The sequence below is a fragment of the Talpa occidentalis genome, unplaced genomic scaffold (genome assembly GCF_014898055.3).
Source record: "Talpa occidentalis isolate TD23 unplaced genomic scaffold, MPIMG_talOcc4v2.1 talOcc4.7, whole genome shotgun sequence".
Lineage (NCBI taxonomy): Eukaryota > Metazoa > Chordata > Mammalia > Eulipotyphla > Talpidae > Talpa > Talpa occidentalis.
The window spans coordinates 63,367,858-63,394,532 of NW_023605083.1; the positions used below are offsets into that span (position 1 = coordinate 63,367,858).

General features: G+C 40.3%; 1 protein-coding gene across 1 annotated transcript in view; it reads right to left on the reverse strand.

Moving 5' to 3' along the window:
- The window catches only part of SUSD1 (sushi domain containing 1), a gene marked incomplete at its 5' end in the record, with an annotated part of 105,633 nt that overhangs the window by 71,832 nt on the left and 7,126 nt on the right, over positions 1 to 26,675 (reverse strand). The window contains 4 exons of the mRNA XM_037493177.2: positions 4,629 to 4,808; positions 5,449 to 5,601; positions 10,374 to 10,529; positions 13,525 to 13,638. Coding sequence (XP_037349074.1) covers positions 4,629 to 4,808; positions 5,449 to 5,601; positions 10,374 to 10,529; positions 13,525 to 13,638 — 603 coding nt within the window. The remainder of the gene's footprint in view (positions 1 to 4,628; positions 4,809 to 5,448; positions 5,602 to 10,373; positions 10,530 to 13,524; positions 13,639 to 26,675) is intronic.

Consider the following 26,675-nt stretch of genomic DNA (forward strand, 5'->3'; position numbering starts at 1 on the left):
GGTGTAACCTATACAGAAGCCAAGAGAACCAAAAGCATGGGATTCAGAGGCCTGGTTAGGAGTTTGGATTTTATTCTAAACACAATGGCCACATCAATGTTTTCGGGGGTTTTAACTAAGGGAAGAAAATAATTCAATTTATGGTTCAGTGAGTTCATTTTTGCTGCTGTGTGGAGAATGGACTGGAGGTAACAAGTGTAGAAGTGGATCTTAAAGGAGTGGTTCAGTACCAGACAGGGTGTCCAGGAGAATTCCAAGTCTGAGAGGAAGACAAGGCCCCAGGGAGCAGGGAAGCATGCCTGGAGGAGAGATGTCCCCAGAGGCCTCCCCCGGGTCTGTCTACACTGAAAATCACTTCTCACTAGACTCTGACCCGCAAAGAGAACTACTCGAAGGGAAGACCACAGTAGCCCCCCTCCCCATCTGAACAGCTTAGTCTTCCCCTTTTCTTCTCACATCACACTTAGGATCTCAGCTTAGGTCAGAGTGGGTGCAATGCATACATGCCTCCTCCCTCCAGGATTTCTGGGTCACAGGGTCTCTCAGTCATACACCCAGGCTCTGGATTTGTTGTTGACGATGACCTGGTCCAAGTGACTCCCTCACCTTGCTCCATGCTTGAGTGGGCTTTTAAAATCCAAGTTATTTAAACTGTCTCAACTGGGGCCTCCCTGGTGGCCTAGGAGTTAAGTCTCAGCACTATCACCTCTATGGCCTGAGTTTCATCCCCAGCCAGGGAGCTGACCCATATGGCACAGCAGACCTCTGCTGTCTAGCCCGCTGCTCCCCTAAGCAGTGTATTACAGCAGATCCACCTGTTCTGCTCCCCACTCTGCCTCTGGTGAATCCTCTCACTCCCGCACCTCTGGCCTACGCCCCAGTTCTTCTTTACATAAATAAATAAATCTTTTTAAAAATAATAATAAAATAAACTATCACGACTGGCATCTTTTCCGAATATTGAAAAAATAATACCAAAGTAACAGGAGAGGCAAGCTAAAAGAGTGCTATTTTTCCCCCAGAGAATTGATGGAAATGAGGGACTGATGTTTCAAAAATCCTAACTAAAGCAGAAGAATCAAAGGGATCCCTGCCATTGGGAGTTTGGGCCCCAATTCCAGCTCCAGCCTCTGAGGCTGACTCAGAAGAGGGGGAGGGGGACCATGCCACAGTCACCCTGGCCCTCAGGCAGCAGAGCCTCCGCCTACACAGTAATTGGGAGTAGGCAAAAACAGGATCCACCAACTTCCCCTTCTCTGATGGGAAGTTCATGATCAGCCACAAAAGCTGCCATCTGTAATGCACAGCTGCTCCCTTCACAAGGACCCCCGCCTCAGCACATCACCTTCACAGTTTGCTAGTATTTCTAGCGGAATTCCCAATTCCTGCAGCTTTATAACTCCGAGCTAAAAATATAGTGCCGCTGGCACATGGCCCAGATTCTAAAGCCCCAAAAAGACTGAAGGGTAGATAAATAAGAAGGGGTGTGCTGAGAGAGGAGCAGGCAGAGCAAAGAAGCCGTGGCCATGTGGTGAGGTGGGGGAGGAGGAAGAGGGTGTCAGCAAGCCCAGGAAGCAGTTATTAGAGGAGGGAACAAGAAGGGGAGATCCAAATAACAGTTCTTTGGGGGGACAGAACAAGCACTCCCCTCTAAATTAACTTCTCCATTCTCAGTCCAGTAATCCAGAGGACAACTAATTTTCAAAGCAACACAAATGGTTTTATATGGGGTTTTCTATACAAATCCTTAGGGAGTTCTTCCATATGCATTACCGCACATTTTAATCGAAGTTCTGCATATTACTGGTCCATTAAAATATACTTTGTATGTACTTTTTGAATTTCTTAACCCCCAGGTAATAATGATCAAAATGTGTTTAAAGCCTGAATTGCAAATGGAAGAGCAAAAGGATTAATTTAACCAAGAACATCACTGAAGTTTCTTAGCTATGCAATAAATTCAACGAAACTAAGGCTTTTTCTTGCAAAGATAAACAGTTTTGTTTACCCAATGTGTGAAAAATCCCTTCAATATAGAAAACACATAAAATGTAAAAATCATCCAGAATCCCTGCCAGTGGAAATTACCATTGTTAGCATTTTGATAAGGAGCCTTCTAAGGTTAAATATTTATGTATACATTATGGGCCTCCCTGGTGTTGCAAGGGTTAAAGTCTCAGTGCTATCAATCTATGGCCAGCCACCACTGAGTCACCAATTCAATGCTGCTCCCCTCAGCAGTGTGTTTCAGTAGATCCGCCTGCTCTGCTCCCCACTCTGTCTCTGATGAATCCTCTCACCCCCAACACACACACTTCTGTCCTATATCCCAGTTCTTGTATGCATAAATAAATAAAAATAAATATCTTAAAAAATATTTATGTTCACATGAACTATTCCAAATTAAGATCATGTTATTCATACAGCTTACAATTCATAATATGTACCTATGTCAATAAAAACTCTTTTCCAACACTTCTATTGGATACACAATATTTCATCTTGTGTATATACTATAATTTATTCAACCAATCTTCTATTGAATGACATGGGATTGATTCAAATATTTCTCTACTCTAAGCAAATAAAACTACAGAAAATTAAAAGCATGAGTGCTTTACACTTCTTTCTACAAATCTGAACATCTAGATGAAACAGATGATATTCTAGGAATACAAGAACTACCAAAGAGGATAGGAAACTTAAACATACAGTAAGTATAGAATTTTTAAAATAGCTCTCCAAAAGTACCACATCCAGATGGCTTTTCAAGTGAAGTCTCCCAAATCTTTAAAAATTCTATTTATAATATACCAGAGAATAAAGAAAAAAGGAAGTACTTTCACAGTCTTTTTTGCTTTAATGCCAAACCCAACATAGATGGCACAGAAAATGAAAACAGACTAAACTAGCTTATGAATATCAAGGCCAGAATTCAAGGTAAAATTTAGCAGCTATAATCCAGATTAAAATAATAAAATACCAAAGACCCAGAGTCAGTTCAGCAATTAGTATTGAGTATTATCAGTAATTATAACAATATAAATGACTCTATATATGACTTTTTAAAAGGAGACAAAATATATAATCATCTCAATGGATGTCTAAAAGATTTGTGATCAAAATAAGTCATTTCTGATTTTTAAAACAACCTTGTAAAACGAGAAAAGATGGGTGCTTCCTTAAGATTATATATAGCAAAAGCTAGTAAAATGCTAACAGAGAAGCAGAGAAAGCCAAAAGTAGAAAACAAACCAAAAGTCAGTATCAGCATAAAAACAGAGGCAGTGTATCAGCAGGATTAAGAGCATGTGAGTCCAGTCCTGGAGCTGCAATTTCTGCCTTCAAATCAGGTCTACCACTAGCTGTATTGTAACAGGGTGGTCCCCAGGGAAAGGGGGGGGGTTCCAGTGGAGATCTAAATAACAGTTCTTTGGCGGGGGACATAACAAGCACTCTCCTCTAAATTAACTTTCTTCATTCTCAGTCCAATAATCCAGACGCCTACTAATTTTCAGGGAGGAGAAGGAGCAGAGAGGAGACTGGGAAAAGAGAAAAGGATGGAGAGCAAGAAGAAAACCTGGAAAACGCACATGGAGCAGAGAGACATGTGAAGAAGCTAAACCTGCTTCTCAGCCTTGGATTTGTACCACGGACTTGGGGGACATGGTACAAGTCCACTTGAAACCTATGTGGCTGAGAGACCCATGGGGAGGTTAACAATGGCAGCTTTTATCTTGATTTTGATTTTGCTCTTTTCCTTTTAGACTCGTATGGCCGTTCCTGACCTTTTCCTATGGGTTCCCACCAGAAGGTGCTTTAGACTGTGGCAAACTTTTGGGCCTCAGCAGTCTTGCTTTGGGCCAACCCTGTTTGAATGGGCATTTCCCCACAAGGGGATGGGTAATTTTGGTTGCTTGATTTAAGAACTTTGTTCTTTTTCTTGTCTTTTTTGCACATTAATTGTATTAAAGTTCCTTTCCATTAAAGGTCTTATGCACTAAAGTATGTTTTGTCTTAATGTGGCAGATGACAGAACCTATTAAAGCAGGCAGGTTTGAGGTTCCTGGGGTGCCCCCCAGGAACCAGTAAACAGTATAACTCTACCAGGAAACAGTATAACCTTGAACAAGACCTTAACCTCCGTGTCTCAGTTTTCTCATCTGTAAAACATGATAATAATAGATGTATTGTCAGGATAAAATGAGGCGATATGTACATACAAATCACTTGGCTCATAACACTGTGTACACAAGAATATAAGAAGATATACTGTTGTCAAAACATCAAAATCATGAATGATGAAACAGTAAAACCATTCCAAGGAAGTCAGGAATAAAAAAGGAATATTCAAAGTCAATATCTGTATTAAAATTTTGGTTCTGAAAACACTAATCAAGTGGTCAATCAAGAGAAAAACAACTTTTTTAGATGTAGACAAATAAAAGATTATTGTTATTTACAGATAAAACACTATCCCTGAAAAAAAACAAGAGAATCAACGGAAAACCTATGAGAAACAATAGGAATTTATGGGATTTATTTCATTCACTTACCTTCCAAAAAAGAAAAATGAAAACAATCTCAAACTTGTATGAGCTGGGAACCTAAACCTTCTGAAAACTCACCTTGGCAATTTAATTTGGGAGGCTCCCATGTGCCCTGGGCTGTGCAGCTTGAAACCATGTCTTCTGGGCCACTAAAGAATCCTTCTCTGCAAGCATAATGAACCTGGCTGCCAAGCCTAGAGGTATAATTTCCTAGGATATAGCCATCTGGGACGTCAGGAGGGGGGCCACAGTCTATTTCTGAAAATAACGTAATATCAAATTCATTACTATGTGCATGTGAATTTTCAAAATTCATACCCTCCCTCCATCTCTATCCCTCCCCTCTCCCTCTTCACACACACACCCTAAGGCATATTTTAAATAGGCTGTTTCATTTCCATATGCCTTCTGGTTCCAATGACTGTCTTCAATCTTCTGACCTTCCATGGATAACAGCATCTATACATACACACAGATGAATGAATTTGGCAATTAACTCACTAATCCACACCAAATAGAAGCCTAGACTCTGAGGTGAAAATCTGAATAGCAAAATACCTTAAGCTTATATATGCCTTTATGACTTTTCAGGGTCACATCTGAGATATTGATCCTCCCAGATCAGCTGCGTTTACTATCTAGCATATTGAATGAATGTCAATTATTATTATTAACTGCTACAAATGTCCAATGTTTACTAATTTTAGCATTTTAAATACACCCCCTTCTTTCTTGGTCATGTTATTTGCTTTACTTCACAGTTTGTACAAATGTGCAAAGAACAGATCATCTCCACCCACATCCCCAACCCAAGCCATAGACACAGGCTCAAAGCAGGAGAAAATCATGACCAATAGAATCTCACCATCAGATGCTGCATGCTTGGACAGAAACCCACCTGCACAGGACGTGGCATCTCTGGTCGGGTGGAAAGGCACAGGCCCATTCTTTGGCAAATATCCATCCATGCAGTAGCACTCAAAACTGCCGTGAGTGTTCACACACTGACCTCCATGCCTGCACAGGCCGGAAACCTCACATTCATCTATATCTTGAGACCCATCCCAGATTCAAGAAGGGAGACAAAAAAAGGAGGGAGCATTGTGATAGCCATTTCTCACATTCTCCAGCTGCCTTCAAAACAGATGCAGCTGTTTTTAACTGTGCTGTGAATTTTATTTTACTCTTGGGGCAACTTATATAGTCCTTTACATTATAGGCACTAAAAGGAGCTCAAGAAATACTTGTTGTTGTGTTCTGGAAATTTATAAAAATCATCACCAACCCTCTGACACCCAACAAAACATCCCCGAAAAAGTATGCTTAAAAAATTCAATTCTTATAAAATAGGGATGGTCTCAACTTCATAGTAAGGTATCTGAAGTCATACTCCAAATACAAAATAATTTAGGTGGCAGTGGAAAATGCTTTCCAGTTTATGAGTATAGGATGGTGTGGCAGGTAGTAAGGGAATAATTTAGAAGGAGTTTACTAATTTTACCAAGATTAGAAGGACTTAAAACAGGCTTCCAGAAGGAGAAAAAAAGAGAAGAGAAGAATGGAGTAGATGTATAAAAAATAATCAAAAGAAAAAATCCCCCTGCTTATGTATTTAAATCCAAATAAACTTTTAATGCAACAGGCATAAATGTTGAAAAATAAGTCAGTCATTCTGAATTTCACGGAGTGAGAGAAAAATCTATAAATTTCCCAAGAGAAAGGAAAATCTATAAGAAAAGAAAAGCAGGTGACCTAGGATTTCTTGTCTGAAAGACTAAGTGCTAAGTATAAGTAGCAAGTAGAGAAATATTTACAAATTCTAAGGGAAAGGGACAAAACGTCATGCTACATTTAAACTAAGAAATGACCTGTTAGACCATGAATGACCTTAGAAAGTTATAACACTGACATTTCTTTGCAGAAAAAGATTTTAAGAAAACACTCAAGCCAGCCAATGGCACCAGAATAAATAAGGTCAAGAAAGGAAAAGACATAAAACACAACAAAGAGTGGTGAGAAATGAAATCATAAAACTTAGTTAAGCAATTGCTGATAACATGATCATGGTGACAATATAATTGTGGAGTTTTTGATAACTGTTAAGAAAGGATTCCTTAAAAATAATATAAATCATTCTCAATCTAGAATAAATTTTAGAGGTGATTTCAATACGGCAAAAAAGCAACATGTGTGCCTAGATTTGAGTCATCGTTTAAGCTCATCAAGATTTTTTTATTCCAATGAGGAATTTGTAAAATGTATATTTATAGCTTTGGCACAAATCATTTTTTATCCTGTTTTACTAACCCCAGACTCCTCAAAAAATAGTGGGAATGAACAAATTTCTCAGTGGACTAAAGAGAAGTAGTGCAAGTACATAGGGCAAAACTGTGACTAAGCATCAATGGTGGGGAAAAAACTCATTGTTTCTAGATATTGATGATCTCTATAGGAGTCACTAGAGACATTCATCAGTTTGCTTTGTGTAAGGTTATTCGAACACCTAACAACAATAATTGTTATAATGATTGTTAATAAATATAATTCTCTCATGTCATTTTCTTCTTTTTTTTTAAAGATTTATTTATTTATGCATAGAAGAGCTGGGGTACAGGCCAGAGATGCGGGGGTGAGAGGATTCACCAGAGACAGAGTGGGGAACAGAACAGGCAGACGGACCGAAATACACTGCTGAGGGGAACAGCGGGCGAGACAGGAGAGGTCTGCTGCGCCATGTGGGTTGCTCCCTGACCAACCGGGGATTGAACTTATGCTGCAGTGGCTGCGGATTACTTCATAGTGCAGTGCTTAACCCCTTGTGCCACCAGGGAGGCACTCTCATGTCATTTTCTATATGCCAGACACTGTTCTAACACACTTCATTATTTATGACTGCTTATTTTCATCTTATTTAAGCCTCACAATAGCTCTGTGAAGTAGAAGCAATTATTCTCCTTTATAGATGAAGAAACTGAAACACAGCATAGTTAAGTAATTGAACAGAGAAATCATGGGAAGCCAGGATCGGAAATCCTATATCTGGCTCCAGAGACCATATTAATTTTTAATATTGTTATTATCAATTTCACTTATTTATTTTCTTACATCACTGTTCATTTTTTGGACAGTAATTGGTTTCTCCCCTCAGGTGGAGTCCCCACAGTTCTTCCACACCATAGCCCCTGTGACCAATCATCATAGCCCCTCTTGCTCTCCCCTGCCCTCTTTTGACCACTCTCTTATGTATTGGTGGGGAAGTCCCAGGTATTGGTGATTGGCAAAGTCTCCACTCCTTTCCTTCTTCCTTTTTTTCTTTTTTTTTTAAGATTTATTTATTTATGCATACAAGAACTGGGGCACAGGCCAGGGTGCTGGGGTATGGGGGTGGGGGGATGAGAGGATTCATCAGAGACAGAATGGGAAGCAGAACAGGTGGATCTACTGAAATGCACTGCTGAGGGGAGCAGCAGGTGAGACAGGAGAGGTCTGCTATGCTATGCCATGTGTGTCAGCAACCTGGCCGGGGATTGAACTCAGGGCATAGTGGCTGCATATAGCTTTTATAGTGCTGAGACGTAACCCCTTATGCTACCAGGAAGGCCCCTCCTTCTTCCTTTCTTTAGTCCATTCCCCATTTCTCAGTCATTACAGCATAGGCCCTGATACTGCAGAAAAATGAGTTCATGACAAATCAGGTTGCTGTTGCCATCAAAGTTGAGACGGATTCCTGAGACAGGGAGGATATAAAGACACAGAAAGGGTATATGGTAGTTTTCAGCAGGACCTACTAGGGCCATGCCCATTTGGAGTCACACTGGGGAAGTGACTATCCCTGGTCCTATTTCCACACCAGTCTCATTTCTCTCCCCTGACTCTGGGCCCATCCATGTAAAACCACCCTCACACTGGCAGTGCCAAAGCATCTTCCATTGGGTTGTACCTTGTGGCCATATTACCATGATCCCCAAGAATCATTCAGAAGACAGCTCTGGGTACTTCTCCAGAACTAGAGGCCCTACCCTAAAATCCTTGCAACCCACTCCTCATCTGTCATTGGTGACAACCAAAGAGGCGCACCTACAACCTGCTGCTGAACTTGACCTGAACTCTACAGAGTACAATAAATACCTGGTTGCAGGATTCCTTGGAATTCAGGAACTAGGATTCACAGCTTGTGGCTGGAGGTAAACACTGGATAACTGCTGATACCCCCAAACTTGATAAGCCTCTGCCCAGTGAAAGTCCACTGATGTTTCTGTGGCAGATTCTGAAAGAAGCTTAGACTCATCAAGAAAAGTCATTTTCTTTTGGGGGTGACAGAGGTGTTCTGAAATTAGGTAGTGTTGATGGTTGCACAATTTTGTGAATATACTAAAACCTGCCGAATTACACTTCAAAAGAGTGAATTTGAGCATGTGTGAATGACAACTTTTTTTTTTAGATAAAGGAAAGATCACTAAATCATTACAAAAAATAGAATAAACTGAACAGAGCCTGGCATCTATTTGGCTGGGACTTGTCTATACTGTCTTCCTTCCCCTTTCTTTTTTATAAATGTCAAATACATCCTTGAAACTATTCTGATATAGTTGCACAAGTTTTTCCCTGGCAAACTCCTACAATCTTGAAAACACAATTTCAGGTCCTCCAGAAAGCTGCGCCGATCCCTTCCTCACTTCCCAGATAAGTACATGCCACTAAGTCCCTTGGTTTGCCCATGACTAAGGCTATTATGAAATTCACACTCTACCGTTACCTCTCACTGGCACAGTCATGGCACATAGGAAGTGCCTGGTGAATGAGGACTGAATGAACTGAACTCTAGATCATCATCTTAGAAGATGTTGCTTTTTTTTTAACTGTGGGTTTTTTAAATGCACCTAATTTAATGCTGTCAAGAGTGACTTCTGCAATCAGGTAGCAAATAACTTGCTAACCAAACAACAGGATATTGTAAAATGTTTTCTCTGAGGGAATGTATTCACTTGTGCCACCAATAAATCAAATGTACTTTTGAGGGATTTTTACGTTGGTACAGGTCAAAAGGGAAAATGAACCAAAGCTCGGAACCCGCAGTTCTAGTGGGGACGAAGATAAAACATTCTCTCCTTTCACTTTAAATATCACAAAGCTTTTAAGCAAAGTCATTAAGTTTCTATAAAACCATCTTAGAACCAGACATCCTTTTCCCCCTCCAATCTTCATGACTCCCCAAAAATTTTCTTAGAAAACCAAAGAGCTGTGTTATCATGATGTGCCATAAACAGAGTTCAGATAACAGAACAGCCACTGAAAATTAGGAGGGTTTTGCTCACCCCTTGTATTCGACCAAAATACACCCAGAAATCTGACCTTAGAAGCTATTGAGGTCCTAAAGGTTGCACTCCTCACTGAGGTTATTCCTCTGGGAGGAACTTCTACATCTCACAGGTTAGCTCCCCTAGCCGGAGAGCTACCCACATGGTACAGCAGACCTCTCCTGTCTCACCTTGCTACTCCCCTCAGCAGTGTATTTCAGTCAGTCTGCCTGTTCTGTTCCCCACTCTGTCTCTGGTGAATCCTCTCACCCCCACACCTTTGGCCTACACCCTAGTTCTTGTATGCATAAATAAATAAATCTTAAAAAAAATCCTAAACACCATAATACCATCCTTCTAAGTGAATGAAATCAACAGTTCCCTAATATTAGTGAGTAATCAGTCCCTTATGGATATCCTGCTGGGATAGTCCCTACATTAAATCACACAATGTCCCAGCCTGTCCTTTCCTCTTATATCCCAGGTCCTGCCCACCATCACCCTCCCACAGCTCCCTCATGAGTACCTGCACAGAAGGTGCCATCGTTGGGAATGAAGGTCTTGTTGTGGTTTGTGGCTCGATAGCCTTCTAGGCAGATGCAATAAAAGCCTCCGAGAGTGTTGTGGCAAGATGTGTGGTTCCCGCAGACCACGGTGTCTCCAAGCTGACATTCGTTCTTATCTGTTGATATAAGAAGATGTGGCACAGAGACAGCGATCCATCTCCCCCATGTTCAGCACCCCACACTGCCCTCCTGTGCTGTGGACTCGGGACCAGAACCTGGGACAATACCTTCACAGTATATTTCCCCAGCTCTTTCTCTTCTCACTCTGCTTCACAGACTCCAGCCACAAGTCTATGAAAGTGCATGTTAGGGGTCTCTGCCCAGCATGTCAATCTCATAATCCATCTTATTTGCAGAGTGGGAGAAGAGGGTTCTTTTTTGAATTTTTCCACACTTAAAAAGATCAGAGGTCAGAGGCCTAAGTTACAAATCCAGCAGAATCTCACTTTTCCAGCTTAGCCATTCTCTTATTTTTTTCATAAATGCCAGAGAAGGACAATATTATATCCAGTGATTAACTGGAAAATTTGTTACTTCTGAGTTACCAGGAAACACAATGGAATTAGTGCTTAAGCCTCATCCGGGAGTAGGGCTAATACGGTGGCAGGAATAGCTCCTGCTAATCATCAGTGACCCCTGTAAGTAATGTCAGACACCAGTGAGGAGGAGCTGGACAATGTATAGGGGCCTGCCTTGATTATCTGCATTAAATAATTTGACAGAGATGTAAAATGTCTGTCCTCTAGCCCCAGGGTCAGCAAACTTTTTCTGTTGCTTCATTTATTTTCTTTGTATTTTTCTTTCTTCTTCTGCCTAGGTCCTTTGTGCATAATTATGTTCAAGGTCACTGATTTGATCCTCCATTTGGTCTAGTCTGCTTCCCTAGCTTTTTGTGAAAATTTATGTCTCTTCTATTGATCTTTTTACATCCTACAGCTCCCTTATTTTCTTAGTTAAATCATCAATTTCTCTTTTTTGTTCATGAGTTATACTTCTCATGACATTTATTTGTTTTTCTCACTGTTGTAACTCTTGATTAGCTTTTCTGGGTACCCTTATATCACTCTGACTTGTTTTTCTGCATTTTCTTCCATTTATTTGAATTTCTTTATCATGGCAATTTTGAGCTCTCTATCTGATAGGAAGATAAAATCTTTCATATCTTTGCAAGCTTTTCTGCAAAGAATCAGTCAGTCAGCCTCTGTTGCAACTGCTTACCCTTGCCCCCTGCATTTGGAGGAAAAAGCAGCCATACACATTAGGGAAACAAGTGAGTGGTGGTGGATTCTAATAAACCTCGACAAAAACAGACAGCAGTCATATTTAGCCTGCAGGCCAGACTTTGCTGACTCTGCCCTACATTCTACCTTCAGAGGAAACTCCAGTGACCAACTTCTTAAGCATCCTTTTAATCTATCCAGCTAGATTTGGGTTTTGTTTTATTCTGTGGGGGGGGAAAGAATTAACTTATGAAACAGTCTTTCTGGTTTTTATTTAGTGTTTCATTAAACCTCAAAGCAATAAAATTGCCTCTCCCAATTGCATTCATTTCCTGCTAACTCAAAAGTACCCCCCAAAACTTAGGGTTGCTTCCCCCTTTTTCTTCATATTATCTTTTTAAAAACTGAATTGCACCAAGAGCATGATTTGTGGTTGAGACTGTCTGGGATGAGCTTTGCATGTGTGATGACAGAGACAAAACAGAAGCTCAGCACAGCCAGGCCTAGTGTCCAGTCCAGTTCACAGAACAAGGGGTATCAGACACAAGCCCAGTTGCCCATAAAATGAGATATTCCTGCCCTTGCCATTGTTTCTAAGGCATGTCCCACATGAAGACTTTCATGGAAGGGATATTTGGGTTTGTAGGGATTTCTAGAATTCTTAGGTCCCTTGGCTCAGAGCATTTTGTCGCTCCTCTGACACAGGTGGAACCTCACCTGTAATCTATGGCTCAGTCTCAGCAGACCCAAGCCTGGGATATGCAATGTCCAGTGTCTGGGAGCTAATACCATGTAAATAAATAAAGCTCCCTCCTCACATTATGAGAAGTTTCTACTGTTCAGAAGTCAAAGAACAATCAAGAGTGCAGCCAGCTTTCAAGAGAGCAGCATTTCATAAGGGGCAGGAGCAGAGAAGGCTTGTTCATGCTCCTCAACTCCAGCTTCATTTCCAAACCTCTGCTACAAGGAGGTAAGGTGGGGTTTCCATACTCCTCATGAGCAGAATTCCAAAGAGAGAAGGTCAAAGAAGGCACAATTGCAGTCTGCAGGCCCTGACAAGGGAGGGGGAGCAACTGTGAAAACTGGTATCTTGGGAAGGTGATATAATTTTTTAAACTCAGGACTAGACTGTTACTTTTCTGTAGGGAGAAGAAACCCAAAGATATCACAAGGTTGTAGATTCTCAATCCAAAACCCCAAGGAAAAACTATCAATATCTTCACTGTATGTAACAAGGTTGCTGGGAGGAAACTTGAGATTAGAGATTATCATTGTAACATTCATTATTATAAAGTTGCTGTGCTGACTCTGGCCATGGTGGATGTCACAAGGCAAAAAACAACCTCAGATGCTTCTAGTCTAAAGGTCTTTGTGTTCCTTCACACAAAGGGTTATAATTACAAAGACTTTGAGGATGGATTTTGGGTAGACATAAGACACAAAGCAATAGTATTTCGCCAATTAGTCAAAAGTCCAATAGGAAATTGGATTTTGTCTTTCCTTATATTACTAATATTAAGTTTTATATCAAAAAAGAATGTTGCATCAATAAATGCTTAATAATTAATATTATGATAAATTAATACTTTGTTAACAAATTAGTAAATTAAACTCAAGACTTGAAACATTTCAAATGTGTGCTAATTCAGAGAATATCTAGAAATTTAAGTTCAATGACCTCTAGTGTGAAGGATAGTTACTTGGAAGCCCACAAGAATGGATATATTCTAACTCTAAGACAAAGACTATAATTGACAAGCCTTCCTGCAAAAAAAAAAAAACAAGTGAGCAAAATAACAATATTTTCTTCCCAAGAATATCAACTCTCCAACACTAGAGAATCTTTTTTCTTGATTCAACTTTTCAACTTAACCAAGGATTCAAAACTTACCAATACACTGGGTTCTCCCGTTGCCCACAAATCCATAGTTGCAAATACACATCTTCTTCCCCTCTCCTTGCTTACATGTAGCATGTTTATGGCAACTGGCACAGACATCTGAACCTGAATCATAAATTGCACATTTTAGGAAAAGAAAATTTTGATCACCTACTCTAGATGAGTCATATTCAAGGTAGTAGAAATTTACAGTAGAGAATCAAAATAGGAATACCAAAGTTGAATACTCAACATCAAAAACATGCAATGGTCACTCACTGCCAGCAAAGTCAAGTAAAATCCCTTCCCTTGCCATTCACGGCTCTTAGCAGTCTGACTCTAGGTTAACCCTCCAGCCTCATCATTCCCAGACCCACACAAGGTATTCTCCAGGGAGAAGGCTGACTACTTTCAAATTTCAAGTCATGGGCATGGTGCTCCCTTGAGTTTCAATGCCTATTCTTCTTTCTCTACCTAGCTAGCACCCATTCCCATTTCAAGATCCAGCATGAACATCACATTCCCGAGGTGTTTCCTATCCCTCCATTCTTGAGAAAATGTAAATATATCTTCCTCTGTGCCCCCAATCCTTATACATTCCCTATCAACCCTGATAATGTGTCATTATATTCTATCCAGCTCTTGTGCACTATGGGTGAGCTTCTCAAGAACAGGGATTGTTACTTGCCCATATGTCATTACGGCACAGTTTAAAGAGTCAATATATTTTTCTTAAGTGTCTGGATAAGGGAATCTGCCATCATACTTAATACAACTCAAAAAGTGAATGGAGGGAAGAAAAATTCATCTATTACCTTATCCATTTTCCTTTTAGGGTAAAAGTGAAAATGTTTTAAATGTCAGTGAGATAACAGTTCCCAAAAGAATGATCAGATCGAAGTTATTTAGATAAACAGCAAAATGCCTGGGGCTAAAACTCCGAAAACATCCAAAGCTACCAGATGGTAATATATGGCCCAAGATCAAACAAGAATTTCTACCCCTGGCTATGTGGCTATTGTGTTTCATTCTCAGTGTCTGTAATTTCAGAAGTGACCTAGTAAGGAGAACCTTGCCAGCATGGAATTTCATCTTGGTCTTGGCCCCATTACTACACAGGTAATAAAGCCTAGCGCCTCAGGCTGCTCCAGGCATGCAACCAACTAAGAGAGGGAGGTTTCCAAATGATCCTAGCCCTCCTGCTTTATTTTTTTTAAACAAAAGATAACGCAGATATGAGATGAAACAGCTTTATCACTACATAATACAAAATTAACCTTGGAATTTTTACAAATATCCCAGAGTAGAAAGAAAAATGCAACAAAGTTCAAAAAGGTAGAAACTGCACAGGTCATCCTGCCTGACAACCTTGTAATAAAACTACAAAGTAAAACATATGACTTAGCATCCCCCAGAGAAAACCTACTTGGAAATTACAGGGCACTCTCAATTAATTCTTGGCATAAAGAGGATATCAAAATTGAAATATTAATATTAGATAGCATATAGTCAGAAAATAAGAGTTTTACATTTTTATACAAAAGAGAGGGGGTAAATGTTAATACAAGAAGTTTGGGGGAAAAGAAAAAAATACAACAGAGGTTTGTAGGTGGTTAGGAATTACTAGACTAAAAAATATATATAGGAGGCCTCCCTGGTGGCGCAAGGGGTTGGGACGCAACCTATGAAGCTATCCGCAGCCACTGCAGCATCCCCAGCCAGGGAGCTGCCCATATGGCGCAGCAGACCTCTCCTGACGCGCCCGCTGCTCCCCTCAGCAGTGTATTTCAGTCAGTCTGCCTGTTCTGTTCCCCGCTCTGTCTTTGGTGAATCCTCTCACCCCCCACACCTCTGGCCTGTACCCCAGTTCTTGTATGCATAAATAATCTTTAAATATATATATAAAGAATTGTAAAATATATTTAAATTCATTGAAAACAAATACTTTCCCCTAAGTCAGTGCATCATAAAGACCAATAAAGTAGTCAAAACTCAGTTAAGAAAGGTGAGGGGGAGAAAGAACAAGGATAACACACATTCAGAATAAGAAAAAGCTTGTAACAAAAATACATAAAGACTTAATGAAAGGGGCCTCCACGGTGGCACAGCGGTTGAGCGCTGGGTTGCGAACCTGCCCGCAGCCTCTGCAGTGCTGGTTCGATCCCCGGCTGCTCCCCGGCCACCGGAGGGTCCCACATGGCGCGCAGACCTCTCCTGCCGCCCGCTGCTCCCCTCAGCAGTGTACTTCAGTCCTTCTGCCTGCTCTGCTCTCTGCTCTGGCTCTGGTGAATTCTCTCACCCTCCCACACTTCTGACTGTACCCAGTGCTTGTATAAATAAATAAAAATAAATCTTAAAAAAAATTTAATGAAAGACTTCCAGTTAAACACTACAGATGTAATACACTCTCTGAAACTGCTCCCTCCACCTCCCAAAAATGACATTAAGGACTAGAAAAGACACAAACCTTGGGAGAGAACATGAGGGCAGATGAGGATATCAACAATATTCACAGAAGGACACATGGTTGCTGCCTGAGCAACGAGAAGAGCCAAAAGCCAGCTCTGAAGGGCCCGGGAATTGAGTCACTGAGTAAAAACCTCTGAAAACAAGCTGAAAGGTCAGGGCTGAAGGTTCAAGAAAGTGGGTGAAAAATGCTTAAGGAGTAGTAAAATGCCTGGAGCCGCTCACTAACTCCAGTATGAGATGGAATTTTACAACCTGGAGAAAATGGGCCAGAAATGCTCCTGATTATTTGGGCAACAGGCACGGCTAAATGAGAAGGAGATCTAAACCTAAATGGTCCACCAGTATGGGTTAACTATACTGAATCGCTGTTAATATATAACATTTTAAAACAGTACCATAAGGACATTGCCAATTCATTAAAATCCCATGCAGCCAAAATCCTGGAAATACTTCCTGAAATAACTGAGCACAACTATGGGAGCTTGGATGGGGGCTGGACACACATTGGAGGGGGTGTGAACCCTGTTCCCCCACATCATATACACTGTTATAAACCAATGCTACTTCAACAAAGAAGAAGAAGATGATGATGATGATAATGATGAAGAACAATAGGCTAAGACCACAAACTCAGCTGTGTTAACTCTGTAGCAGAAACATTTTCCCCAGTGTGTGTGTGTTGCAGCAATAGACCTAAACAGCATACTAATGAAATCAACAATAAAACGGTACCTTCTCTTACATGAAATATTTGTCTGGATAAAGATAGTAGAATTGATATATATTTCATTCCACAGACTTCCATCAAATGGAAAACATTACTTCATGGAACTACTGAGTGAATCTAATAAACATAAAAATATTAAGAAGCATAGTGCCACCCACTCAGACAAATTAAAGATAGTCTAGTCTGAATTAGTGAAGAATAGATGTTAGAATTTTTTAATAGATTAAGTTCAAATTCATTCAATAAATACAACCAGACAAGCAAAACACAGCCTTAACGGGAAGGCAACCAGGTATAGGGGAAACCACTGGACTGGAGTCAGAATTACATCCTGAATGAACAATGATGTAAAAAATTTTTTAAAAGAAGAATAAATAAATAAATAAATAAATAAATAAATGTCTTTATAATGCTGCTTAAAAAAAAAATCACATCTGACACTAGCCTAGATGCCTAAATGAGTCTAACTCATTGTGTGACCTTTTGCAAATTACTTAACCTGTCTGGGTCTCAGTTTTTTCATACATAAAACAAGAGCTTTGGACTTCTCAAATTTTTCATGCTCAATTACCTGGGGCTCTTGTTAAATTGCGGGCTCTGATTCGATAGGTCTGGGGCCTCTAGTTCTCATTTCTAACAGGCAGACCACGTTGCAAGGAGCAGGAGTGAAATGACCACTAAAATCTTTTCCTTCTAAGGTTCTAACACTTCATCCTTAAGGTGACTGTTTCAGTGACTTATTAAGAATAATTTAGTAAGGGGGGATCGTACACCTCTATTATGGCAACAACAATGTAAACCAATATTAACTCAATAAGTATTTCTTAAAAAAAGAATAATTTAGTTGAAGTATAAACCCAAGGACAGTACACAGCATGTAGTAGAACTCATTGCAATGAAAGTTTACTCCTCATGCCGGCAGAAAAAGACCAGCTGTATGCCAGGTTACCAAGGGCCTGTCAGACCACATGCAGAAAAGAATGTGGTTTTCAGAGAAAGAGGGCCTCACTGAAGCTGGCTAATCAGCCATGATTAGCTTAATCTTAGGGCCCTATAGGGGAGCTTCCTGGGAAAAAGTTCTTGAGATAGAAGCAGGGAGCACTACCCCAGTGCAAGGAAAGGCAGAGGATGTGCCGCTTCTGACCACACAATCATGTCTATTGTTCAACAGTCCCTTAATTACAAATCACCTGGAGATAGAGGGACCAATCTGTCCCAGTTAAAAAGTGCTGTGTCCCGGAATACCCCTCAACTCCATGCAAACCAAGACAGTTGCTCACCCTACCTGGTTAACCCCCCCAGAGATTCTGATTTAGCAGGTGTGGGGTGGGGCCTCAGAATCTGCATTTCTGAGAAGCTCCCTGGGTCACTCTAGGAGTAGCATGCAAAGTCTCTCTTGGCCTCAAGGACTTGGTTCTAAATCCTGGGAAAGCAAAGGCAATGCTTGGGAAATCTTTTACCAAGTCTGGACTAATGCAAAACATAGCTCTGGATTAATGGTACACAGACAGGAATTCTCCAGAACTTCTAGAAGGATCACTTTGCCCCTCTGTAACTTGAAGGGGGTGGTGTCAGCTGAGGAGGAGGCAGCTTCACATCCGTGTCAGTGACTTTATGTGGGTCATCAGGAACTGCTCGGGAGAGCAGAGAGGTGGCTGCCAGGTAGCAACTGAGAGATCTACATCAGGGGTGAAGAGCCCCAAACCCCCACCCAGGAGTGTCTAAAATTACTGCAAAAAAACCAGGAGTGTGGGGATTCCAAATCTAGGAGGAAAAGCCTGACAGATACTCTGTTTCTATGATTCTAACGCCCCAACTAGGGCTACCGCCCCTAGACTCACTTCCTGCCTCCACTCTGCAGAAACTAAGAGGCAGCAAAAACTACATCCAACAGCAATAGGCTGTGGCAGGTTTTAGTGGGGACCTAGTTTGGAGTCTTCTCTCTCGCTCCCTCATCGTGTGATCTCAGGCAAGATAAACTGTCAGTCCTCCAGTTTTAATCTGTTGGATGGAGAGCATGTTGTGAGGATTAAATGAGAATATAAATGCTGTGTGAGCGCGAGAGCACTGTACAAAGAGATAATTTGCATGAATATTTATGTCTCTTTCCATAGCTACTGTTATTGTTAGACACAAGTCCCGCAAGATGCAGAGCCTGGTATTTGGCAGGGTGGTTAAGAGCAGGGTTAAGAGAGATTATTTGGGCCATAATTTTCTTTCTGCCTCTTGTTAGTTGAGTAATCCTTGATTATCTTTGTGCCTCAGTTTCTTGTAAGTCTGTAATCTGGGATAATAATAAATCTACGTCTTATGGCTTTTGTGAGGATTAAAGAGTAGAGAGTTAATACCCGTAAAACAATTAAAATGTGTTAGGCATTCAGATAACAACCACTCAACAGCTCTTTGTTAATGAATAAATGAAGGTGCTGACAGCTAGCCAGTTCCCAATTATACTAATGGGGAGAGTGATGAAGCACCCCGTCAAGCAAAAACCCAAAGCAGACGGATGCCCACCGATTTGTGGGGTTGATAGTCTAGGAACCGCTCTAATTTGCATAACCACTCCCCCTTCCCAGTCTCCCAGGTAATCCAGGACACAGAGGTTGGAAGTTCCGTTTCCCCACCCTTTCACCCTGGCTCACCTGCCTCCTCTCCACCACACACTAAGTGACCCACAGGCTGAGTGGATTGGGGGCTGCCAGCTTGGGGGAGTCACTGTTGCTCCTTATTTTATTTTTTTTATTAATTTTTTATTTTTTACATCATTTTTCATTTTTAAACAATATTATTTGCTTCCCCCACCCCCTCAGGTGTAGTCCCCATAGAGTTTCCTTCACCAATGCACTGGTGCACCATCACCCCAGGCCCCTGTACCCCTCCCTCCCTCTGATGCTTCTCCCTCCTCCTCCCCTGCAGTATGTCTCTGATTTATAATTGTCTGTTTTTGCGTTGTTGTGTTTTGTACTGTTATTATTTTTTTTACACTGATGTCTTATTTGGGTCCCCTATATTCCTGCTATAAGTGAAACCATCCAATATTTTTCTTTTTCCTTCTGGCTTATTTCACTGAGCATAATTCCTTCTAGCTCCATCCACATTGCTGCAAATGGCATGAGTTTATCTTTTTTGAAAACCATCCCTTTTATAATTGAAACAAAAAAAAAATCAAATACTTGGGAATAAACCTAACAAAAGAGACGAAAGACCTATACAAAGAAAATTATAAAACACTGTTAAAAGAAATAGAAAAAAACACAAAGAAATGTAAAGACATCCCCTGCTCATAGATTAGAAGAATTTACATTATTAAAATGTCCATCCTACCAAAAGCAATATACAGATTCAACATTATTCCAATAAAAGTCTCAATGACGTTCTTCAAAGAAATAGGACAAATACTGATGAAATTCATATGGCACCACAAAAAAACACAAATAGCCAAAGCCCTACTGATGAAAACAAAGAAGAAAGGAGGTATCACACTTCCAAACTTCAAGCTATACTACAAAGCCATAATAATTAAAACAGTTTGGTATTGGAGCAAAAACAGACACATAGACCAATGGAACCAAATTGGAATGGAACCAATGGAAACAGATAGAGCCCAGAAATAAAACCACACTTATATGGACAACTGATTTTTGACAAAGGAGCAAAGAATATGCAATGGAACACGAATAGTTTGTTCAATAAATGGTGCTGGGAAAACTGGACCACCACATGCAAAAAAATGAAACTAGACCACTACCTTTCACCATGCACAAAAATCAACTGAAAATGGAGAAAGGAACTGGACATAAGGCCTTAAACCATAAAATATATAGAAGAAAATACAGGTAAAACATTACAAGACATACACCACAATAACATCTTTAAAGACTCATCACCCAAAGCAAAGTAAGTCAAGGAAAAGAGAAACACCTGGGATTACATCAAACTGAAAAGCTTCTGAGAGAATTCACCAGAGACAGAGCAGGGAGCACAACTGGGAGAAGGACCGAAGTACACTATGAGGGAAGCAGCGGGTGAGACAGTCTTTAGATTTGAAATCAGAGGCGGAGCAACATGGCGGCGAGGAGACGCTGCGAGTAAGATCTCCCATTAAAAAAAGTGAATAGGGAGGAAAAGCGGCAGGTCCCAGTGAGAACTGGGACACGGAAGATAAACGGGTGACGCCAGTGAACTGCCCGAAGAAGAAACTGGCCATAAAAGAGGACTAGAAGGGAGGGAAGCGCAGAACCCTGCTCCCCTCCCCCGCCCACAGAGGCGGCACTCTCCGACCGGCAGAGAGGAGGAAACAACAAACCAAAACGGCCCACAAGAACAAACGACGCAGCAAGCGGGACTGTGAGTGGAAAGGAACTATTGCAGCCACCACACCCGTGAACGGGAGCTGAGGCGAACCCTGCAGGATCCGCCGCGGCGGTGAGCGAACGGCTCCGGGCGCCATTAGAGAAGAACAAAGACCCCGGGAGACGCACACACAGCCCGGGCTGCCGGACATTTCTTAAGACTGCTTGAAAAGGGCAGAAGGTTTCTGGAGGACCCAGTGGCCAGCCGGGAAGTTATTCCACGCCAGGCCCCTTCCGACCAGCAGTCTGAGCCCACAGAGGGAGCAGGCACCCACGTCTGGGGCAGACTGGGTGCGCAGAAGAGTGTGCCTGAAACCGGAGGCGCAGGGACTGCATCCCGCTTCGCCATTTGAGAACAGGGATATTTCTTCAGTAAAAACTGCCTAAAACCAGCAGAAAGCTCCCCCAGAAGACAGAGATGGCTCCTGGAAGAGCCAGAGGGGAGCGGAGAAGTTCACCCAAGATGTCAGTCAGTCCGAGCAACACAGTGTCCCAACGCATACGACAAATTAGAAAACAGACAGTAGGGAGTAGAAGAACCACACGCAACCTAAAAACTCCTCAGGAAAGAAGCACACCACAAAAAGAAAACCACTCCCCAGATTGCAACGACAGCAACTTGGAAGAACTTCTGAGCCTTCCAGAAAGAGAATTTAAAATTGCCATGATTAAAAAAGTGATAGATCAGAAGAAGGAAATTGAGTCCCTAAAGAGGGAAGTAAGAGAAATGCAGGAGATCAAAGAATTAATGGAGGAACTAAAGAACTCTGGGAAAAGCAATGAAAGCAGAATAGATGAAATGGAAGAACGAATAAGTAATCTTGAAGACACAGAAATAAAAAGAACCAAAACAGAAAAGGAAAGAGAAGTACGAAGGAAAAAGAATGAAGAAAGACTTCGGGAACTATCTGACTCCATGAGGAAAGGAAATATAAGAGTTATAGGAATTCCAGAAGGAGAGGAGAGAGATGTAGGAACAGAGAAAATATTCATGGATATAATTGAAGAGAACTTCCCAAATGAGAAGAAGGAGCTGAAAATTGATATACAAGAAGCAAGAAGAACACCAAACTTCCACGACGAAAGGAAAAACACAGCAAGACACATAATAGTAAAGCTCCCAAGAATCCAGGACAAGGAAAAAATAATGAAGCTGACAAGAGGGAAGAAACAGATAACATTCAAAGGAAAACCAATCAGGCTGACATCAGACTTCTCTGAAGAAACACTACGGGCAAGGAGAGAGTGGAGGGACATAGTCAACAGACTCCAAGAAAACAGATGCCAACCAAGAATACTCTATCCCGCAAAGCTCTCTTTCCTCCATGAAGAAAGATGGACCTTCCCAGACAAAGAGAAACTCCGGAATTTCATTGCGACTAAACCCCCACTCCAAAAAATACTACAAGGAATCCTAAAGCCAGAACCTCAGAGGGACGAATAACAACGAAAGAAGACCAAAAAAAAAAAAAAGTTATTAAAAGAATAAATAAATAAAATCAAAGGAAAGACAAACATAATGGCAAATACAGATGCTAACATATCAATATTAACTCTAAATGTAAATGGACTAAACTCTTCAATAAAAAGACACAGAGTTGCAGCCTGGATTAAGAAACAAAACCCAACCTTTTGCTGTCTCCAGGAAACACATTTAGCTACAAAAGATAAAAATAGGCTCAAAGTCAAAGGATGGAAAACAATCCTACAAGCAAATGGGCCAAAAAAGAAAGCAGGAACAGCTATACTTATATCAGATAAAACAGACTTCAAACTCAAAAAAATAAAAAGAGACCCAAATGGTCACTACATTATGATTAAGGGGACAATACTTCAAGAAGAAATAACACTCATTAACATATACTCACCAAACGAAAGAGCACCAAAATATATCAGACAACTGTTGTCCTCTCTGAAAACAGACATCAGAGAAAACACATATGTAGTGGGAGACTTCAACACACCACTATCAACAATGGATAGATCAACAAGACAAAAAATAAGTAAAGAAACTAAAGCTCTAAATAAGGACCTAGAGCATTTGGGCTTAACAGACATCTATAGAACACTAAACCCAAAAAAAACGGAGTACACATTTTTCTCAAGCGCACACGGATCATTCTCCAGGATCGATCACATACTGGGGCACAAGACAAACATCAACAGATACACCAAGATTGAAATCATACCAACCATCTTTTCTGACCACGAAGGCATCAAACTAGAAATAAATCATAAAAAGAAGGCAAGGTACTATCCTACCTCATGGAGATTAAAAGCCACACTACTGGAAGACCACTGGACTAACGAGGAGATCAAAGAAGAAATTAAAAAATTCTTTGAATTGAATGACAAGGAGGACACCAATATCCTAAATGTATGGGATGCAGCAAAAGCAGTAATAAGAGGAAAATATATAGCAATTAGAAGCTCACATCAAAAAACAAGAAAGAACTCAAAGAAACAACCTAATCTCGAAGCTCAAAGATCTAGAAAAAGAACAACAAAAAAACCCCAAAACCAGTAGAAGAAAAGAAATAATAAAAACCAAAGCAGAAATAAATGAAATTGAAACTAAAAAAACAATCCAAAAGATCAATGAAACCAAGAGCTGGTTCTTTGAAAAAATAAATAAAATAGACAAACCCCTAGCCAGGCTCACAAGGAAAAAAGGGAGAAAGCACAAATACACAGAATCATAAATGAAAGAGGAGAAATCACAACGGACACAGCAGAAATCAAAAGAATAATCAGTAACTACTATGAACAGTTATATGGAAACAAGTTCAACAATCTAGAGGAGATGGACAAATTCCTACAACTCTACAATCACCCAAAGCTAGATAAAGAAGAAATAGAACACCTAAACAGACCAATTACAAGCAGCGAAATTGAAATGGTAATTAAAAACCTCCCCAAAAACAAAAGCCCAGGACCTGATGGATTTACAAATGAATTCTACCAAACATTCAGAGACGAATTAGTGCCTATCCTTCACAAACTCTTCCAAAAAATTGAGAAGGAAGGGACAATACCAAACACGTTCTATGAAGCCAATATTACACTAATACCAAAACCGAATAAGGACAACACAAAAAGGAAAACTATAGGCCAATCTCCCTAATGAACACCGATGCAAAAATCCTCAATAAAATTTTAGCTATCAGAATCCAACAATGTATCCATAAGATAATTCACCACGACCAAGTTGGATTCATTCCAGGGGCACAAGGACGGTTTAACATCCGAAAATCAATCAACGTTATCCAACACATCAACAAAAAGAAATATAAAAACCATATGATAATATCAATAGATGCTGAGAAAGCTTTCGACAAAGTGCAACACCCATTCATGATAAAAGCCCTTGAAATTCTGGGGATACAAGGAACATACCTCAACATCATAAAGGCCATCTATGACAAGCCAACAGCCAGTATCATTCTCAATGGTGAAAAGCTGAAAGCAATTCCATTAAGATCTGGAACAAGACAAGGATGTCCACTCTCACCACTGCTTTTCAATATAATACTGGAAGTCCTAGCCAGAGCAATAAGACAAGAGAAAGACATCCAAGGAATCCAAATTGGAAAAGAAGAAGTCAAACTATCACTATTTGCAGATGATATGATAATATACATAGAGAACCCCAAAATCTCCACAGAAAAACTAATTCAACTCATCAATCAATTCAGTAAAGTGGCAGGATACAAAATCAACACGCAAAAGTCAGTAGCCTTCCTATACACAAACAATAAATCTGAAGAAGAAGAAATCAAAAAAACCACCCCTTTTATTATCGAAACAAAAAAAATCAAATATTTGGGAATAAATCTAACAAAAGAGGTAAAGGACCTATACAAAGAAAACTATAAAACACTGTTAAAGAAATAGAAGAAGACACAAAGAAATGGAAAGACATCCCCTGCTCATGGATTGGAAGAATAAACATTATTAAAATGGCCATCCTACCAAAAGCAATATACAGATTCAATGCTATTCCAATCAAAATCTCAATGGCATTCTTCAAAGAAATAGAAAAATTATTGATGAAATTCATATGGAATCACCAAAAACCCCGAATAGCCAAAGCTCTACTGAAAAAACAAGAAGGAAATGGAGGCATCACACTCCCAGACTTCAAACTATACTACAAAGCCATAATCATCAAACTGCATGGTATTGGAACAAGAACAGACATACAGACCAATGGAATCGAATAGAAAATCCAGAAATAAACCCACAGATTTATGGTCAACTAATCTTTGACAAAGGAGCAAAGACTATGCATTGGAGCAAAGAAAGTTTGTTCAATAAATGGTGCTGGGAAAACTGGGTCGCTACATGCAAAAGAATGAAGCTTGACCACTACCTCACACCATACACAAAAATCAACTCAAAATGGATTAAAGAACTAGACATAAGACCTGAAACCATAAAATACATAGAAGGAAATATAGGCGAAACACTACGGGATTTGCACATCAAAGACATCTTTACAGACACATCACCAAAGCAGTGATAGTGAAGAGAAAGATAAACAGCTGGGACTACATCAAATTAAAGAGCTTCTGCACAGCAAAAGAGACAATAACAAAAACAAAGAGAAACCCCACCACCTGGGAGAACATTTTTGCACCCAACACTAATGATAAAGGACTGATCACAAAAATCTGCAAAGAGCTGATGAGACTCAGCAACAACAAAGAAAATAATCCAGTCAAAAAATGGGCAGAAGAGCTAAAAAGAAACTTCTCTGAAGAGGAAATGCAAATGGCCAACAGACATATGAAAAAATGTTCAACATCACTTGTAATCAGAGAAATGCAAATCAAAACTACCATGAGATACCATCTCACACCAGTGAGAATGGCACATATTAAAAAAACTAGCAACAACAAATGTTGGCGAGGATGTGGAGATAAAGGAACTCTTCTGCACTGTTGGTGGGAGTGCAAACTGGTCCAACCATTATGGAGAGCTGTGTGGAGATTTCTGGACCTACTAAACATAGAGCTTCCATATGATCCAGCAATTCCACTCCTAGGTATTTACCCAAAGGACACAGAAACATCAATTCCAAAGAGCACCTGCACTCCTATGTTTATAGCAGCACTGTTTACAATAGCTAAGCTTTGGAAACAACCCAAATGCCCAAAAATAGATGACTGGATCAAGAAGATGTGGTACATATATACCATGGAATATTACTCAGCATTCAAAAAAGATAAACACATGCAATTTGCAGCAACATGGATGGCACTGGAAGGGATCATGCTCAGCGAAATAAGCCAAAAAGAAAAAGAAAAATACCGGATGGTCTCACTCATAGCAGGAATCTAGAAAACTTAATTAAGGGACCAGGAAAATGAATATAAGAAAGTGAAAATCAAAATCAACAAAAAACTATGAACCAGAGACACTTTTTGGGGGGTGGGGGGGGGAGGGGAAGGATGGGGTCAGAATGGGGCATTTGCAATTGTATGGGGAATATAAAAAAAATTTAAAATTTAATAAAAAAAAAAAAAAAAAAAAAAAAAAAAAACTGAAAAGCTTCTGCACAGCAAGAGACATTAACCAAAAAGAGACACCCCCTGATTGGGAAAACATCTTTG